The following is a 20,310-nucleotide window of genomic DNA, read 5'->3' on the forward strand; positions in this document are numbered from 1 at the left end:
TGAATTATGTTCGCTAGATCCAAACTCCTGTAAGAGAAGGGAAAAGTCAGGGATTAAACACGGGGATTAAACTTTGATCTGACAACATCAGAGCCACACTTCAAACCACATTCAACCCCCATCTCCCTTTAAGTCTTTGGGAAAAATGACTGGGAGCATTAGGGGGAAAATCTCAGAACTAGGAACCAGATGAAAAAGATCACAAGTTCACTGTCAAGTGGAGAACATTAGTTCTTCATGTCATGGATCACGTAACAGCCTGAAGAGTATAGAAAAGCTGCCAAGAAGTCAGAAGGAAAACTATCAGATTACAACTGGCATGTGAAGAAAAAGGCCAGGAAGAAATGGGCTTCTTTGCCCCAAAACTTCTTCCGGACAAAACCTCCTGAGTAAGTCTTCAGGCAGAAAGCTCAATGGCGTGTCAACTTTGGATCCTGGCATTCTGGGGTCCATGAATGTGGCCTTACCAGCAAGGCTTAATTTGCAGTAGTATTCAAAAATTGAAAATTCTTCACACTCTGAGAATTTGGAAGGTAGAAAATATTATCTCAGGAATTCCCTGGCAGTCTAGTGGTTACGACTCCGTGCTTCCACCCGTGCAGGGGGCACGGGTTCGATCCCTGGTCGGGGAACTAAGATCCCACAAGCCGCATGGCACGGCACGGCCAAGAAATAAATAAATTAAATTAAATTTAAAAAAAAAGAAAAGAAAATACTACCTCTAGTTTACAGATGGAAAAACTAAGTTAAAGAGAGGCAAGTCACTTGACTGTGTCTGTAACAGACACTGAAACACAAACCCAGCTTCCTAATCCTGGTTTCAGTACCTCTCGGTTCACTTCATTCCACCCATCATCCCTCCAAACCCTAATGCCCTAGAATATAAAAAACAAGTGACTTTTGTGAAATGGATAATTCCTGAAGCTTAATCCAAACACATGGTGTGAAAACTAGTTTAAAAAAAAAAAATTCTCAGAACTAAGGCAGACAAAAGAACATGGTAGGGTGACCATTTCAGCAAGAAAACAAGCTCTCTAATCTTCCCCAAGTATAAAACCCTGCCACTCAAGGCTGCTGATAAAAGCAAGAAGATAAAGACATATTATGGCAGAACACGTTTCATTTTAGATATCATCTATATTTCCTCCATCTGTCTTTTCTTGATAGGAGTGGTTTTAGGAAGATAGGACCACAGAGATGCTGTACTTTCCTAAGACTTTATAACTGGTAGCTAAAGCCTCCTCAACGTGGAATTTTGCTCCCTGGGATCTAAAAGAAATCCATCTAGAAGTAAAGAAGGGAACAAAGAAAAGGAAAGCAAAAGTTCACCTGTCCAGATGTCCTCCCTAACACACTCTGATTTGATCCTTAAAAATTTAGTCCTTTGAGCAACAAATGAGGGGCTGTTTTCCTGGTCTAAATTCAGCTTTAGGGACCTCCCTCGTGGTCCAATGGGTAAGACTCCATGCTCCCAATGCAGGGGGCCCGGGTTCGATCCCTGGTCAGGGAACTAGATCCCGCATGCATGCCGCAACTAAGAAGTCCGCATGCTGCAACTAAAGATCCCGCATGCTGCAACGAAGACCTGGTCTAGCCATAAATAAATTAATTAATTAAATAATTAAAAATAAATAAGTAAATTAAATAAAATCAGCTTTAAATCAGAATCAAAATGTCCAGAGAGAAAGGTAACGGGATGATGGTTTGCTTCAAGGAGTGGGCCATTTGCTTCTGAAATAAGCCATGTTGTCACATCTGAACTGAGCGAGCAGGCACATATCTAATTCAGGAAAGGAAATAAGAGACAGATTCAAAATTTCCAAGGCTCTTGGCTTAGATCAGAGCTCAAACATGAAAAGAATTCTTCTACAGGCTCAAAAGCATTTCTGAATTTGTGAGCTTACAAAGAGACCTCCCTGAAGCTATCAAGCAGTTTGAAAACAAGCTTGAGTGACAATCCTCACGTTGCAAAAGATGAAGCAGGAACCAGCCTCTCTCAGGGCATGCAAGGTTCTTCTTGAAAAATGATTCCAGGGACTTTCCTGGTGGTCCAGTGGGTAAGAGTCTGCGCTCCCAATGCAGGGGGCCCAGGTTCCATCCCTGGTCTGGGAACTAGATCCCACATGCCACAACTAAGAGTCTGCATGCCACAACTACAAAAGATCCCGCATGCCACAACTACAAAAGCTCCCACATGCCACAACGAAGATCCCGCGTGCCACAACTAAGACCCAGCCTAGCCAAATAAATAAATAAATATTTTTAAAAATAAAGTACATTAGGTCTCTAAATCATTATATAATCGCTTTAAAAAGAAAAGAAAAAGAAAATTGATTCCAGAGTATTCTAATGCAGACAACTCTTCAACTGAAGTAGCTACCAGTCTTCTTTAAGGAAGGCTACAGGCCCACAAGATAGTCATTCAGGATTCTGTCCTCAATGGATTACTATTTTCAGAATCTATGATAATCTGTGTGGTAGGACCAGAAATGGCTGGCCTAGGGCTACTGGTCACAAATGTCTCTGAGTTCACGAGGCTGGAGATGACGTATATTGCAGCACTCTGTCAGGCCAAAGCGAAGGCAACCAGCCTGTCTGAAGCGCTGTCCCCTCCATGGATTTTCTATACGTTCCTTATCTTATATAATCACCACCCCATGGGCCCCTGGAACATAACAGGTGCTCAGAGAAAAGTCATAGGGAGTGCAGATTCAAATTCCAGTTGGCCTGAGTCAAAACATCCATGTTAATGAGTCCAGTTAGTTATGTGTGAATTTATTATTTATTTGTACCTCTTAGGATCCCAGACTATTCTAAGCCAGCAAGAGAGTGCTACCTAAAAGTACAAGAGGGAACTCTCTGGCAGCCCAGTGATTAAGACTCAGTGCTTTCACTACTGTGGCCCGGGTTCAATCCCTGGTCAGGGAACTAAGATCCCGCAAGCTGTGTGACACGGCCAAGGAAAAATAATAATAAAAATAAATATCCAAAAACAAAAAAAGTATAGAAATAGAGACAAAAGTCCCATCACCCAGAGACCTCTAGGAATTCAAACATGTTCCATGGATATTCTTGCAAGACCAGGCCAGGTCCAGCCTTAGGGGTTTTGAAATTGGAAATACTAGAATCTAGTCTGGACCTTTGAGGATGGGCTCGGCGCAAACCAAACTTCCCTACTTAGGAATCAAGCCTGCTCTGCAAACAAGGGCACCTGATTGCCAGGCCAGCCTACTGTCGGGCAGGCTCCCATCTAGTGAACTTTCAGATAATGATTACGTACTGCCCACTGTACCAGGAAGTGTGCTAATCTTATTCTTACCTTCTCACTTGGCTGAGAGCCTTCTATGATTTCACAAAAGCAAAGAGTAATAAAAGTTAGTAGGCTTGGACTTCGAAATTCCAAACCACTAGAAGCTGCTCTCCAAAACTTCACTCTGTAGCAAATAGCAAACGGCTTTTGCCTCCACCTTGACGACTGTAATTTTAAGCATGGCTTGGCCACAAGGCACAACTATAGTCTGCAGGACTGTAAATAGTAACCTTTCTGATGTCAGCTTAATATGTGTTCCCGAGCAAATCAACATCTGCATCTCAATCTTCTTTAGTAACCCAAAACACGATTACTTTTTTTAAGGCATGTCATATTAGTGATGCTGTTAGGCTACAGAAATTATACACACACACACACACACACACACACACACACACATATGTTCTGTTTCATTAGTGAAATACTTTATTTTATGTAACATAAGACCAAGTCTTGTGTCCGCACCGGGATGTCCATTACCTTAACAAAATAGGACTGTGCATCATATCTTATTGTCTTCAAACAGATAGAGGAGTCAAAGTCTGAGACTTTACCCACCATAAAATAGCCATTTAGATCCTAAAAACAACCAGCAAATCAAAATGAGATGTGATTCCACGAGTTTTAAATTTTAGGATTATAAAGAGATGGGACTGGTATAAACATGAAAATTCCATTTTGCCCTTAACTGAAGCAAAATCTTGGATTTGGTTTTGATGATAAGCAGAGAGAAAGAATGTGTCGTAAGTAATTAACTGAATTGTAGAAAGCAAAGTCTATTCAATCACGGATGGTCATCAAGAATACAGGAAGGGGGCTTCCCTGGTGGCACAGTGGTTAAGAATCTGCCTGCCAATGCAGGGGACACGGGTTCCAGCCCTGGTCTGGGAAGATCCCACATGCCACGGAACAACTAAGTCTGTGCACCACAACTACTGAGCCTGCGCTCTAGAGCCCGTGAGCCACAACTACTGAGCCCACGTGCCACAACTACTGAAGCCCACATGCCTAGAGCCCGTGCTACGCAACAAGAGAAGCCACCGCAATGAGAAGCCCACGCACCACAACGAAGAGTAGCCCCCACTTGCCGCAACCAGAGAAAAGTCTGAGCACGGCAGTGAAGACCGAACGCAGCCAAAAATAAAATAAATTTATAAAAAAACAAAACAAAGTAGTTGCACCAATTTACACTCCCACCAGCGCATGAGGCTCCCTATTGCCACACATCCTGCCAACAGTTGGAATTTCTGTTTTTTTGGGTTGTTTGTGGGGTTTTTTTTTCCCCCCAATTTAGCCCTTCTGGTGGGGTTGTAGTTGTCTAGCACTATGTTTGCATCTCTGTGATGACAAATGGAGATCAACACCTTTCCAAATATTTATTGAACTTTGGATTATCATTTTTTGTGAAATGCCTATTCAAGTCTTTTTCCCATTTTTCTATTGGGTTACTGTTTTCTCTTATTGATTAATAGTTCTTCACATATTCACAATAGGTTAGATATGTGTATTGGGACTGTCTTCTTTCTACTCTGTGGGTTGTCTTTTTAATCTCTTCTTAAGGGTGTCTTTCAGTGAACAGAAGTTCTTAATTTTAATATGACTCAGGATAATTTGTTTTTCTTTTAGTGTTTTTTGTGTCCCTTTAAGAAACCTCTGCCTACTCCCAGGTCAAGATGTTCTCTTATGCTTTTTTTTTCTGAAAGCTTTCACTGTTTTACCTTTCAGACATTTGGAATCAATTCTTTTTTTTTTTTTTTTTTTAAACACTTAAGTTTTTTGTTGTTGTTGTTTTGGGGTTTTTTTTGTTTTTTGTTTTTAAAGTTTTAATTTATTTATTTATTTATTTATGGCTGTGTTGGGTCTTCATTTCTGTGTGAGGGCTTTCTCCAGTTGTGGCAAGTGGGGGCCGCTCCTCATCGCGGTGCGCGGGCCTCTCATTATCAGGGCCTTTCTTGTTGCAGAGCACAGGCTCCAGACGCGCAGGCTCAGCAATTGTGGCTCACGGGCCCAGTTGCTCCGCGGCATGTAGGATCTTCCCAGACCAGGGCTCGAACCCGTGTCCCCTGCATTGGCAGGCAGACTCTCAACCACTGCGCCACCAGGGAAGTCCTGGAATCAATTCTTTATACGGCATTAAGTAGGAGTCCAGTACATTTTTTCAATATAGATAACCAACTAACTCAGCACCACTTTTTGAAGAGATCAGCCTTTAATCACTGCATGCCAGTGTCATCTTTAGCAGACACTCTGTCACTGAGTCTGATTCTTTTTAATGGCTGTATGGTGTTCCATTGTATGCATGTTTCATAAGTAACAACCCATGCCCAGCTGATTCCCATTTAAGCTGTTTTCATGTCTTTACTATAAAGAATGCTGTCATGAATAATCCTGTCCATATACCATTGCTCACATGTGTTAGTATATCTGTAGGACAAACTCATATAAATGGAGTTGCTAAGTCAAAAGGTGTGTGCATTTTTAAATCAATATTTGACAGAGGTTGTACCAATTTTAACTGGATTTTCAGATCACGGTGAACTGCACACACAGTATTATTATTATCAGACCCAGTACAGGGGCTTCCCTGGTGGTGCAGTGGTTGGGAATCCTCCTGCCAGGGCAGGGGACACAGGTTCGAGCCCTGGTCTGGGAAGATCCCACATGCCACGGAGCAACTGAGCCCGTGCACCACAGCTGCTGAGCCTGTGCTCTGGAGCCTGCGAGCCGCAACTGCTGGGCCCGCGTGCCACAACTACTGAAGCCCGTGCACCGCAATGAAGAGTGGTCCCCCACTCGCCGCAACTAAAGAAAGCCCACACACAGCAACAAAGACCCAATGCAGCCATAATAAATAAATAAATTTATTTATTTTTTAAAAAAAGACCCAGCACATTACAACTTCAATTATACCAAAGTTCCCAACATTTCTGAGCCTTAGGATCCCTTTTTAAAAACCAATAAATGTGGGCTTCCCTGGTGGTGCAGTGGTTGAGAACCCGCCTGCCAATGCAGGGGACACGGGTTCGAGCCCTGGTCCGGGAAGATCCCACATGCCGCGGAGCAATTAAGCCCGTGAGCCACAGCTACTGAGCCTGTGCTCTAGAGCCTGCGAGCCACAACTACTTAGTCCGTGTGCCACAACTACTGAAGCCCACGTGCCTAGAGCCCGTGCTCCGCAACAAGAGAAGCCACCACAATGAGAAGCCCGCGCACTGCAACGAAGAGTAGCCCCTGCTCGCCGCAACTAGAGAAAGCCCACGCACAGCAACGAAGACTCAATGCAGCCAAATAAATAAATAAATAAAATAAACAAATAAATTTATTTAAAAAAAACAATAAATATTTAACTATGCTTCTAGTATCCACTGACTGAAAAATATGTATATAACCATGTAATTCACAGACACTGTGCCTCAGGACCTAAGAAATGGAAACTAACCAAAGTGAATCATGCTGTCACGCTCTGAGGCGCAGGTTCCTCTGCTTAACACAGTAAAGAGCAAGGGCACCTGCTATCTGCACATGGTCTGAAGGAAGCTCAAAGCTAAGGGCAGTCAGGCCAAGCAGCCTTACCCAACCTGCTCCCAGGTCAAGTGTTCAGAATAAAGTATCATCATTTTGTTCAAAATACAAGTCTAAAAGAACGCCAATGGGCTTTCACTTCCAGGTCAGCACTATAATTATAATCCCTTATGATCAATACACAATCCTCCCTTCGCCCATCAGCACCTTGTAAACCATAGTAACACCTGTTCTCAAACATGCCTGTAACGCCATGAGAATGTCACGCTACTTATTGATTTTGCGACTGACATCATGTCAACACCACAGTGCTGAGGACCAAAGACACAGGGCCCGCTGCCGGCCTGAGACATTGTGACCACCACAGAACGCACAGCATGACTTCCACTTTGCAGCCTCAAACCTCTGAAAACACTCGCTTCCCACAACGCTTCAAAAGGGGAAGGTGCTGAGCAAAAGAAACCATCAACAAAATGAAAAGGAAACCAAATGAAAGGAAGAAAATATTCATAAATCATACATCTGGTAAGGGGTTAATGTCCAAAATAGGTAAAGAACTCATACAATTCAATATCAAAAACAAAAAAAGCCAAACAATCCAATCGAAAAATGGGCAGAGGATCTGAATAGACATTTTTTCAAAGAAGACATACAGATGGCCAAAAGATACATGAAAAGATGTTCAACATCACTAGTCATCGGGGAAATGCAAATCAAAACCACCAATGAGATAGCACCTCACACCTGTCAGAATGGCCTATCAAAAAGACAAGAGATAACAATCATTGGTGAGGGTGTGGAGAAAAGAGGACCCCTGTGCATTGCCGGTGGGAATGTAAATTGGTGCAGCCACTATGGAGAACAGTACGGAGGTTTCTCAAAAAAATCAAAAATAGAACTATCATATGATCTAGCAATTCCGCTTCTGGGCATTTACCTGAAGGAAACAAAAACACTAACACAAAAATATGGAATAACCATAAAAAACAAGGAAATCCTGCCATTTGCAATGACATGAATGGACCTTGAGGTCGCTGTGCTTAGTGAAATAAGTCAGAGAGAGAAAGACAAATACGCTATAACATTACTCATATGTGGAACCTAAAAACAACAACAACATAAATACAGAGAACAGACTGGTGGTTGCCAGGTGGGCGCGGGGTTGGGGGAGGAGAGATTGGTGAATGTGGTCAAAAGGTACAAACTTCCAGTTATAAGATAAATAAGTCCTGGGAATGTGACGTACAGCATGCTGACTACAGTTAATAATACTGTATTGTACATTTGAAAGCTACTAAGAGAGTAGATTTTTAAAGTTCTCATCATAAAAAAAGAAAGTAGGGCATTCCTGGTGGCGCAGTGGTTAAGAATCCGCCTGCCAATGCAGGGGACACGGGTTCGAGCCCTGGTCCGGGAAGATCCCACATGCTGCGGAGCAACTAAGCCCATACGCCACAACTACTGAGCCTGTGCTCTAGAGCCCGTGTGCCACAACTACTGAAGCCCGTGTGCCTAGAGCCTGTGCTCCACAACAAGAGAAGCCATCGCAATGAGAAGCCCGTGCACTGCAATGAAGAGTAGCGCCCGCTCACCGCAACTAGAGAAAGCCCGTGCGCAGCAATGAAGACCCAACGCAGCCTAAATAAATAAATAAATAAATAATATAATATAATAAATAAATTTTAAAAAAAAAGAAAGTAATTTGTAACTCTGTGGGGTGATTGATGCTAACCAGAGTTACTGTGTGATCTTTTCACAATATAAACAAATATCAAATAATGATATTGTATACCTGAAACAAACAGAATGTTATATGTCAATTATACCTCAGAAAAAACGGGGGGAGATGATTTAATAGCTGGATCTTATTTATCACAAAACCTCCACCTGGAAAAAACCCAGGGATGACACAGCCTTCCTCCTGTGTGGAGAGAACTTACTCTTCAGAACCTTAAGTAGACGTGATAAAGAAACTTGCTTTCTCCAGAGTTATGAAAAAAAAGGAAGCAGCTAGAAGACAAGTTAAGACAAGCAAGACATTTGCTACTAGCTCTGGGATTTTGCTGAAGTCATTTTATGCCTCTGGGGCATATTTTTCCAATAAAATGAAGTGTTAGCCAAGAGGTGATACATATAGAATCTAGCTCTTAATCTTTTATGATTCTAGACACAAAAGAGCAAAGAAGTTAGATTTCTATGACTTATTCTTATAACTGGTCTCTGGCAGGAAGGCTGGGGAGTGAGAGCCCTCTGGTTCCAGGCTCACAGAAAGTACAAATAAAGGACAACGCATCCTGCCACAGGTACACAGGTAACAAACCAGTCAGGGGGATGCATTCACCTTGGGTGAGTCAGCAAACAGCTATTTGCAAGAGGGAGTCAATCTCTGCTGCAATTTCCTTCCCTCGAGTTTTTTTTCTTTTTTAATTTTTTTTTAAATAGTTGATTTACAATGTTGTGTTAGTTTCAGCTGTACAGTAAACTGATTCAGTTATACATATATAGATCCTTTTTTTACATTCTCTTCCATTATAGGCTATTACAAGATATTGAGTAAGGTTCCCTGAGCTATACAGTATCAAGTTGTTTTAAAAGACAAGAAGTAGACAACCAAGGTTCTTAGAGGGCATCTTGGGCGTCTTCCAGCCCCATGGGGAGCGTGGAAATGTAAGAGAAAAGGGCACAACCCAGAAAGGTGGACGCATCTGAACGACAGCAGCTTTGCGATGGCACGGAGGTTTGTGAAAAGACAAAGATCACTTTTGTCTCTTGCTTAGGAACTGGCTGCCAGCAATTCCGACAATCGTTTGAGTGAGCTGACGGCCAGCCCAGGCTCTGAGAAGACGTGACCTGGACATCACTTGGAAAAATTAAATTAACTCAAGCATCCTCTGCTTTTGCTCACCCAAATCTCTGCCTCAAAAGCATTTCTTAGCCTGATCTCAAAAGCACTTTTTTAAGCTTAAAACTAAAACCCTATTATTCCTGAGGTATGCTGGAAGCTAATACTTATAAACCAAGGTCAAAGGACTCCCAAAGGATTTATCATAGCCTTTAATGTCCACACACAGCGGACATTTCATAGGTGATTTTACCTATTTGATGAGGGAGAAAACTATTTTTCCCTCCTTTGAAATATTTAGTGAAAAACAAACTATGTGACCATACTCAAGTGGACCATAGATAGGGGTCAAATTGTTATAATTCTATTCTATTACAACTCATTTTGAAGAACTGAAATGAGTTATAAGAGATTTTGACCCATATTCCTCTTCTTATTCTTTTGACAGTACTAAAATATTTTATACGTATAAAGTTATTGTGTTATTATATTGGGTATTGCTGGAGAAAAAACTAGAAGTTGGAAAACTTTTCCTTTATGGAAAAAAATCATTGTAATGAGATTTGATTGCTTACCCTCAAACCCCACTGGTTTGTTTCCGAAAATTTAGATGAGGAGAAAGCAAAAATTAAGTTTCAGCTAACATGAGGGCAGATAGGACCACTACAAAAAGCCTTCTGTAAATTTGGACAGACTAAATTTTGAGTAACTACTACCTTTGCTTCAAAGGCCCTCGCCAGTACTCTAAATTACTTTTCTTCTCCACGTTACTTGTGATCTCATATTTTTTGTTTAATTACCCTGCGTACAGTATAGATGTGCTTATCGTAAGGCATCTCGACTCCTTTTGGGTAATGGGAAGTAACGGATGAATTTAAATGCCTTGTTTCTTCCATTAGATTGCACTGTTCCTTTCCAACTTGTGCTCAACGCACTAATCCAATGAGTCAGAACCTCCTAAACCCTATTCACCACCGTGGTCAAGCCTTTTCTTTCCATTTAGCCAATCCTACAACACATCTTCCTCCAGGAAGCCGCCACAAATAATGAAGAATAAAAAGGAACAGCAGCAAATTACCATTGTTCCCTTCCCAAGAATGCATTATTTAGGATTTCAATTCCTTTCCCACCCCACGATGCTCACACAATCCTTTGCTTAAACAGTTATTAAATCTCTTTTATCTATTCTTTAAATGTTCCTTTTCTTATTGCATTTTTTTAAAATTTTATTTATTTATTTATTTATTTGGGGCTGTGTTGGGTCTTTGTTGCTGTGCACGGTCTTCGCTGTGGCGAGCAGGGGCTACTCTTTGTTGCGGTGCGCGGGCTCCTCATTGCAGTGGCTTTTCTTGTTGCGGAGCACGGGCTCTAAGCGCACAGGCTTCAGTAGTTGTGGCTCGCAGGCTCTAGAGCGCAGGCTCAGTAGTTGTGGCGCACGGGCTTAGTTTTTCCGCGGCATGTGGGATCCTCGGGATCGAACCCGTGTCCCGTGCATTGGCAGGAGGATTCTTAACCACTGCGCCACCAGGGAAATCCTTCTTACTGCTTTTGACTGTATCTCATTAGAAGTGCACATAGGGCAAAATATTCCATAATGTGGGGGAAAATTTCCTCTTCCGGCACACAAGACAAAGTTAGGTAGATAACGTCATTCGTTTATTCCTTCATCATTTATTTACTGAGTGCTGACCACGTGCCAGGTGCCACCCCGGGAGCAGGGGGAACACTAATGAAAAGGATAAAGTTCCTGTCCTCATAACTCTATATTCCAGTATGGGAGACAGACAGTAAACACAAACAAATAAACAAATAGGAGAATTAGGGAAAAGGAGAGACATTGAGAGGTTTGGGCAAAGATAGTGTCTTTAGCTGGGGTCCTCAGAAAGCTCTAAGGAGGGATTATTCCAACAGACACCTGAATAATACAGGAATGTTATTCCATTTTTAATTCTTTTTTACCTAACTACTGGTTGATCCTCATTATTCGCAGATTCTATAGTATTTGTGAATTCTCCCACTCACTAAAATTTACTTAACCCCCAAATCAACACTCCTGGTGCTTTCGAGGTCATTCCCAGTCGTGTGCAGAGGGGCAAAATGTGACATGCAAGTTCCCATCTGAGGTTGGACAAGGGGACACTCTGCCTTTTTGTTTCAGTTCTCATACTGTAAACTGAGAGTCCTTCGCGTGGTCTTAACTTTAGTGCAAAGTTTTTCTTATTTTGTGCTTTCTGTTAGTGATTTTGCTATCTAAATGGCCCCCAAGCATAGTGCTGAAGTGCTGTGTCATGTTCCCAAGCCCAAAAAGGCTGTGATTTACCTTATAGAGAAAATGCATGTGTTAGATAAGCTTCCTTCAGGCTTGAGTTTACATATAGTGTTGTGGGCCGTGAGTTCAATGTTAGTGAATCAGCGATGTAAACCTCCTGTTTAAGGTCTTTAAACCTTAAACAGAAACACACATGACATATGGTTATATGTTGATCAGCTGATGAAAATGTGACCAGAGGCTCACAGGAACCTGACCTTGTATTACCCCTAGGAGCAATGGTAAAATATTAGCTAAGTCAGTGTTCTTGGGGACTTTACAGAACATTAACTACCACAAATAACGAGAACCCACAGTATATCGAAGAGAAAGTTTCAGTTGGGCACCAGCCTCCTCCCTCTTTAGTGGAGAAAACGGTTTGATGGCCAACAGCATGGAGCCAGAATCCAATATATTGCTATTTTATTTTTGTTGCCTGTATTTTTAAGGTTGCCACTTTCTGGAGCAAGTGATGCTGGTTCTCCTTTAATAGTAGGAATGTAAGGTTTTCTTTTTCAATCACTGTTTTAAGTAAAAACAAAAAAACAGGCAACATAAAGAAAATATTAAGTAAAAAATAACAAATTCCACTTATATGTGGAACCTAAAAAAAATGATACAAATGAACTTATTTTCAAAACAGACTCACAGACTTAGAAAACAAACTTATGGTAACCAAAGAGGAAAGGTAGAGGGGGATGGATAAATTAGGACTTTGGGATTAACATATACACACTACTTTATATAACATAGATAATCAACAAGGACCTACTGCATACCACGGGGAACTGTACTCAACATTCTGTAACAACCTATATGGGAAAATAACCTGAAAAGAAAGGATATATGTATATGTATAACTGAATCACTTTGTTGTACACCTGAAACTAATGCAACATGGTAAATCAACTATACTCCAATATAAAATAAAAATTAAATTAAAAAAATAATAAATTCAATGGGGAAGAAAGAGATGGTTCGTTCAAAAGTAAGTCTCCAAAAGTGAGTATATAAGATAGTCCTTTGGGACTCAAGAATAAAGTATCAGAACTTTTACTTATATTTATTTTTATCTTAAAAAAATAAAGAAATTAAGCTCTAACACTTACGAACTAACAAAACAAAATAACAGAGAAGGCAAATGGGTAAGGCAATAGGCATGAAGCAGCTACACAAGGGTACCTGGTGTAAAAATTAATATAGAAACAGAAACGTCAATTAAAATAGAGTCAGGAGGCCAGAAGTGGAAGCCGTGGCACCCTACAGGATAGCAGAGCCCAACAGGAAGAAAGACTTCCCCTTCTTGCCCGGCAAGAGCTCAGCCAATGGGAGCCTGTCACAACTCAGCCAATGAAAAACCACTATACTTCAAACACTCAATTCCTCCAATGGACTCTTTGTTTACTACAGCCCTCCCAACTTCCTTTTCCCCTCTATAAAAGAGTTCTCCTCTCCTGGCTGCAGGGATTTGCATGTGGCTTGCAGACACACTGAGGGTTAACAAACCCTGAATTGCAATTCTTTGCTGATTCTGAATAAATCTATTTTTTGCTGGAGAGCTAACTGGCAGTCTGTTTGTTTCAGGTCAACACTGGACATGGCAGAGATCAAGGTGACGGATGAACAACTGAAGTTTGGGAAACACATATGGAGTTGATTTTTGGCTTAGGAGTGAGATTATATGCATATGGATGAAAAATTTATCCTGTATGAACCTTAGTTTTCTTATCTGGAAAGGAGACAATATATGAGAATTACAGCATTATCACAATGATTTAATGAAATAATGTGTAAAGCAGCAGTGTTGAAAGTTTTGCGTCTCGGAACCCCTTTAATACTCTTAAAAGTTATTGAGAATTCCAAAGAGTTTTTGTTTATGTGGTTTATATCTATCACTATTTATCATAATAGAAATTCAATCTGAGAAATTTTAAAAATACTTATTTGTTAATTAAAGTAACCATAATAAACCTCAATACATGCTAGCAAAATATATATATATATTTTTTTTTTAGATCAAACTACTTTTCCAAACAAAAACACTTAGAAGAGCAGCATTGCTTTGCATATTTGTAAATCTCTTTGATGTCTGGCTTCACAAAAGGCTTTTGGATTCTCATACCTGCTTCTGCATTCAATCTGTCCCAGTATCACACTCAGTGTAGCCTCTGGGAAACTATACTGTATACTCACACGAGAACAGAGTAAAGACAGGCCAATAACATCTTAGTATTATTACCAAAAAAGTTTTAACCTCATGGGCCACCCAAAAGTGTCTCCAAGAGCCCCACATGTACCCGGGACAGACTGAAATAAAGGGCTCAGAACAGTGCCTTTCATGAGGTAAATGACTAACAAATATGAATTCTCTATTCCTTTTATTCTCAGGCTCAATGTTGTTAGAACATGAATGTATTAGGGCAAGGACTTCTTCAATTCATTACAGTTGTATAATATCTCGCTTGGTCATGTTACTAACTGGTTCTGTAACTAACTAGTTGTGTGATCTTCATAGCCAAGGATTCTTAATCTGTGTTCAAATTCAGAGGATCCATGGACTTGAAAAGAGAAAAAAGCTACATCTCTGTTTTCTGACACTCAGCATTTACTTCAATGATGACCAGAGGCAATGAACCACAGGTGTACTACTGATGCTGGCCTCAATTGAAATCACAGGTGTCATATATAAAATAGATAACCAACAAGGGCCTGCTGTAGAGCACAGGGAAGTATATTCAATATCTTGTAATAAGCTGTAATGGAAAAGAATCTGAAAAAGGAAAGATATATATACGTATTAACTTTGCTATACACCTGAAACTAACACCACTGTAAATCAACTATACTTCAATTAAAAAATAAACTCTCCTACACTGTTGGTGGGAATGTAAACTGGTACAAACATTACGGAGAAGAGTATGGAGGTTCCTTTAAAAACTAAATATAGAACTACCATATGATTCAGCAATCCCACTCTTGGGCATATATATGGAGAAAACAGTAATTTGAAAGGATACATGCACCCCAATGTTCATTGCAGCACTATTTACAATAGCCAAGACATGGAAGCAACCTAAATGTCCATCGACAGAGGAATGGATAAAGATGTAGTATATATACACAATGGGATATTACTCAGCCGTAAAAAAGAATGAAATAATGCCATTTGCAGCAACATGGATGGACACAGAGATTATCATACTAAGTGAAGTAAGTCAGACAAAGACAAATATATGATATCACTTATATGTGGAATCTAATAAAAATGATACAAATGAACTTTTTTACAAAACAAAAACAGACTCACAGATCTTGAAATCAAACTTACAGTTATCAAAGGGGAAACGTTGAGGGGGAAGTGATATATTAGGAGATTGGGATTAACAAATACACACTACTATGTATAAAATAGATAACTAACAAGGACCTACTGTATAGCACAGGGAACTCTATTCAGTATTCTGTAATAACCTATATGGGACAAGAATCTGAAAAAGAATGGATATATGTATAGGTATAGCTGATTCACTTTACTGTGCACCTGAAACTAACTCAATACTGTAAATCAACTCTACTCCAAAAAAAAATTAAAAAAAAAATTTTTTTTAAAGAAATCACAGGCGTTTTCATATATTATGGTTACTACAGATATCTTGAAAAATTGTATATGCTCATCACTAATTCAAAAGTATGGTAGTTATTATGCATTAATAAAGAAGCACATATATTACAATATCACAAATTTTTTAAAACTATCTTGACAGCTGTAGTTCAATACAGGTGGCTTCAATTTTCAGTCCTTCATATTTGACTTTATGCAATTAAGAACATTGTTCTGAGAAAGGGGGCCACCTTAAGGGTTTAACCTGATTGGCCAAAGGCATTCATGTAACCAAAAAAGTAAGAACAACTGATGTTAAGCAATTCACTTTACCTCTTTAGGCATCAAGTTCCTCTCTTCAAAAGGGAACTGAACTAATCACTCTCTGAGACCAAATTCCACCCCTCCAGCTAGAGTCTATGGAACACGGTACCCGTGGTGAGGAAGAACCGAATGGGGACCCACAGCACACCTCAGTGCATTAACAAAGCACTACAAGAATCCGGTTTTGGTTTTTACACTAACATTTGAGAATCTACAAAGTTCAATGCTCTTAGACTAACTGGGCCTAGCACAGCGAAATAGTCGAAAAGCTAACAGTGAAGCAAATATTCCCCCAAACTACCTTTTATCACAATATAAAAACATATAGGACAAATCCCACCAAACAATAATGAATGATTTTGCAAAGGCTCCATCATCAACATAATCTGGGTCTGTTCTTAATAGAAATAGCTTGTTTGGGAACAGACTTAAGAAACGTTTCGATAAATGTATCACTAATGTTTGCTTAACATCTAAATAAAAGTTTTCGACCTTCATATCTTAAAACACGCAAAATGAAAGAAAGAATAAAGGAAAAAAGAAAACAAGAAACAAAAAATGAAGGGAGAAAGAAAAGAGTTTTCCATGGCTGTGGGGCAGCCCTCAGCACTTCTCATCAGGGCACTAATGGCCCAGAAGTTTAAAGAACTAAGTCTGTGGTCCTCTCAGCCGATAACCGACAATAGGTCATTTAAGCCCACCTGATGCTAGAGGTTGAGTCAACAGTTGAAGAACTAAGAAAGCCCAGACAGGTTGCATTTCAGTCCCTGTAGAAAAATCTAGCTGTCAGGGACCGCCAATAAGTGGCACCAAGATAAGTAGAGACAGCTAGCTCCACCATGCACAATTCAAACTGAGATCAAACACTACTCTCACGCAGAGTAGCTGTGAGTCATTAAAATGCTTCAAAATGGCCATCACATGGTTTCCTTCACCCAGAAACGAAATCTGTCCAGCAGACCCTCAGAAAGGACAATAATTCCCCCACCATAAGTCCAAGAAGCCAGTTTTCCCAATCATATTTAAGCAAGTCTGTCTACTCCATGCCTGTTTTCTCAGCAGCACATCTCGTTTTTTTCACTTGCAAAGATAAAGACAGACTGAAGGCTCTCGCTTCATCCATCTAACAGAACAAAATAAAAGTCATATTGGAGTGAATGAGATGCTGAAACCTAATGGGGAAACAAACTGCCCTAAATCATCATAGAAATTAGGTTGGCGCTTTAGAACGCCACCCCAATGCCAAGGACAACCAGTTACTGAATGCATGCTCCATACTGGTATCCCTCTCGAGTCACAGGAATACAAAACCGTAAACTTCTGATTCACTGAACCAAAGGATAAGTAATAAAATGTAGGAATGGTGAGGAAGCAGCGTGAAGGTTATGAGGTCCGGGGAACACCAAATCTGAAGGAGGCAGTGGGTAGGGCTTTGAGGCCTGGGTGAAAGGCCGGACTGTGGGATGCAGAGGTGGGAGGGCACTCTGAACAGGGGACAAGCACAGGGGAGCAAAGTCCCAAAGGAGGGACTCTCCATGGTATATTGCACAAGAGGGAGAAGGGCAGTGTCTGCGCCAGAGGGTTGATGAAAGAAGCTGTGAGAGATATGGTTTGTGAAGATACTGCTGAACTGGATTCTCAGAACCTTGAAAACTGGGCTCAGTTTAGACTTTACCCTGTAGGTCAAGGAAGGCTTCCAAGCAGGGAGGTAATATGAACAACCATGTGTTTTAGGAATAAACAATAGACATTGATCTCATCAACTCATCTGTCCTAACAGTAGGCCCTTGTGTCAAATCCAGATTAATCAGAACCTATTGTGTCTAGTGAAATAAATTTCCCAAATTAAATCCTGGGGCAATTATGCTACCACCTATGCCTTGGAAATGCAATTCACTTTTCTTGTCTGATGATAAATAGCAGACTCTAGAACAGGAAGAAAAAAAAAATTTTTGAAGAGAAAATACCATCCTTGTTCCTATGACTATGGCAATAAAACCCACATTTTTCGGATATGTTTGCATTAACTACGCCAAAGTCATGATAGTTTTGGAAAGCGTTTCTCCTGTTAAACAAAATTAGAATTGATAACTTTTTTGTGAGTAGTAATTATTGATTAGGTATTGCTAAATCTACTTTAATTTAGGAGTTAGTACCCAATAACACTCACAAATAAAGAAACTGACTCCCTCTCATTTCCACAACTACTGGCTACTTACTGGCACCTGATGAGGAGACCCTGTGTGAAATTTCATGACCAATTCATGACGGGGGGGGGGGATGGTCTGGAGCAGAAGTAATGACATGCACCCATTTCTGAGTTACAACCATAAGAGAGTGCAAGGATTCTAAAAGAAATGTAAAGGAAAGAAAGTTTTTGCAACAGAGGGAAAACAAGGAATTATATGCATGTTATTATATACACACACATATATACATATATACATAAAGGATCACAATCTAAAAGTAATTAATGTGAGAAGGTTGGTTTGTTTTTTGTAACTGACTACAGAGTTGAAAAGCACCTAGAGATGTTAAGATACAGTATCTCTGAAACAGACATAGTCATCAGAAAGCATAGGACAGGTTCAGGGACCTCTCCCTAGTAATCACTGAGGTGAGGAAAAAAATGCGGGCGGGATGGGAGTGAAGTCGAAGACTAACTTACAAATAGGCCCAATGAATGACCCTGACAGGAAGTGATAAAATTCTCAACACACACAACTGTGTTTATACTAGGGAATCGCACCCAAGCCTAATAGCCACTGTAATCGCCCCGCTAAGTGGCAGTCTTCCCACAAGACCTCAGCAACCTCGCCCCTTGATAAAAAGTAGGACCAACGTTTTTCACCTGGGTCAAAAGCCGCTCATCCACTGTTTCGGATCGAAACTAATACAAAAGCAATTCCCCACACATCCTGGGGGCCCTCCAGCACCGCTGTTACGAATGCCAAGTGCCTAGCATGGGACCTGTCACAGTTTTCTTAATAAAATGTCCTCGATCTTATCCCACGACGGGATCGGAATTCAGAAGGCAGTCTGAAATCCTCTCCATACACGCTCCGGTAGGGAATGACTGTCCGCACAACCAGCCCCGGGGGCCAGCCGCCCCCGTCCCCATGCCACACACTTCCTGTCGCTTCCATCACCTCCACACAACTTGAGTTTCCCGATCAGTTTACAACTGCTATCGGGATCCCAGTGCCTGGGAGGAACGAGGAGAGGGCGGCTTCCTACCCCCAACTCTTCTCTTTAGGTTTCAGAGAGAACCCACAAAGAGGGAGGGCAGAAAGCACTGGGGCAGCCAGCCGACTTCGCGTTCCGCCGGCCTCGGCTGGTTACAAAGTACTGAATGAAGCCACACGGACAGGGAGGAGGGGGGCGAGCACCAGAGCGGGGTGCCCCAAATGAACCACAGGCGAACGCCCTCAGTTTGCACGTTTCTACGCTGCAAAGCGCTGCAGCTTTGGGTTCGGGGTCAGGAATGCCGGTCCCGGAGCCCAACTGCACTTTTAGGCACCCGGATTCCCCAAACCCAGGATGACTTCCCCCACGGGGCTCCCGGAGAGGGCTCCGACTCCCACCGCCCGCTCGGTGGGACGGCTGCAGCTGGAGCCGAACCCTGTGGGCGCCCCCGCGGGCAGCGGGAGACGGAGCCGGGTCCCGGGCAGGCGGGCACCGAGTGGCCCGGCGTCCGCCGCCCAACTTTGTGCGGGGCAGGGCCGCTCCCGCGAACTTGGCGGCGGCCGGGTCGGGGTGGGGTGGGGCGAGCACTCACCAACTCCGTACTTCTGCCTCTTGGTCGGGATCCAGCGGGCCATGGCGGCGACCTCGCCCCGCGGCAGCGGCGGCGGCGGCGGCGGCTACAGCTCCCAGGGCTCCGGCTGCCACCGCGCCGCGCTCCTGCGCGCCCCGGACTCTTCCGCCATGTTCCGCCAAACTTCGCCCGGCCCCGCGCGCCGTCTCCTCGCGGCGCTGCCCGCGATCCGCTCCGGCTCCAGCCCCGGGCCGCGGTCACCTGCTGGGCCCGGCGGCCGCGCCGCCGTGCGCGCCCCTCCCGGCGCCGCCCCGGCCCCTCCCGCCGGCCGCGCCCTCCGCCCGCCGAGGCCGCCTCCGCGCCCCGACCCGCGGGCGCCCGGCCTCTCCCGCCGGCCCGCCCCGGACTCCGTGCTCTCCCCGGCCGGGGCCGGCTCCGCCTCGCGCACTTCCCGGGAGCAGTTCCCCAGCACAGACTGGGGTACAGTTTTTTCCTTCTGGTGTTTTGCTTTTTTCCCCGCCTTCCGCACCCAGACTAAACCCCTTGGATCCCAGGGGGCGGGTTCCCCGCCGCGGGTGTCGGGAGGGCTGCGCTGGAGGCGCCGGGCACCCCCAGGCGGGGCGGCCGAGGATGCGGGGTCCGCTCC

General features: G+C 42.6%; 1 protein-coding gene across 3 annotated transcripts in view; it reads right to left on the bottom strand.

The window, feature by feature from the left end:
• The window catches only part of DOCK5 (dedicator of cytokinesis 5), a 217,608-nt gene extending 197,671 nt beyond the window's left edge, over positions 1–19,937 (bottom strand). For all 3 annotated transcript variants that reach the window (XM_059926858.1, XM_059926860.1, XM_059926857.1), the window contains exon 1: positions 19,686–19,937. Coding sequence is in view for 2 of the 3 variants with exons in the window: in XM_059926860.1 (XP_059782843.1) it covers positions 19,686–19,728 (43 nt within the window). In the remaining variant the exon portion in view is untranslated. The remainder of the gene's footprint in view (positions 1–19,685) is intronic.
• Positions 19,938–20,310: the final 373 nt, after the last annotated feature.

Source organism: Balaenoptera ricei, chromosome 6 (assembly GCF_028023285.1).
Source record: "Balaenoptera ricei isolate mBalRic1 chromosome 6, mBalRic1.hap2, whole genome shotgun sequence".
Classification (NCBI taxonomy): domain Eukaryota; kingdom Metazoa; phylum Chordata; class Mammalia; order Artiodactyla; family Balaenopteridae; genus Balaenoptera; species Balaenoptera ricei.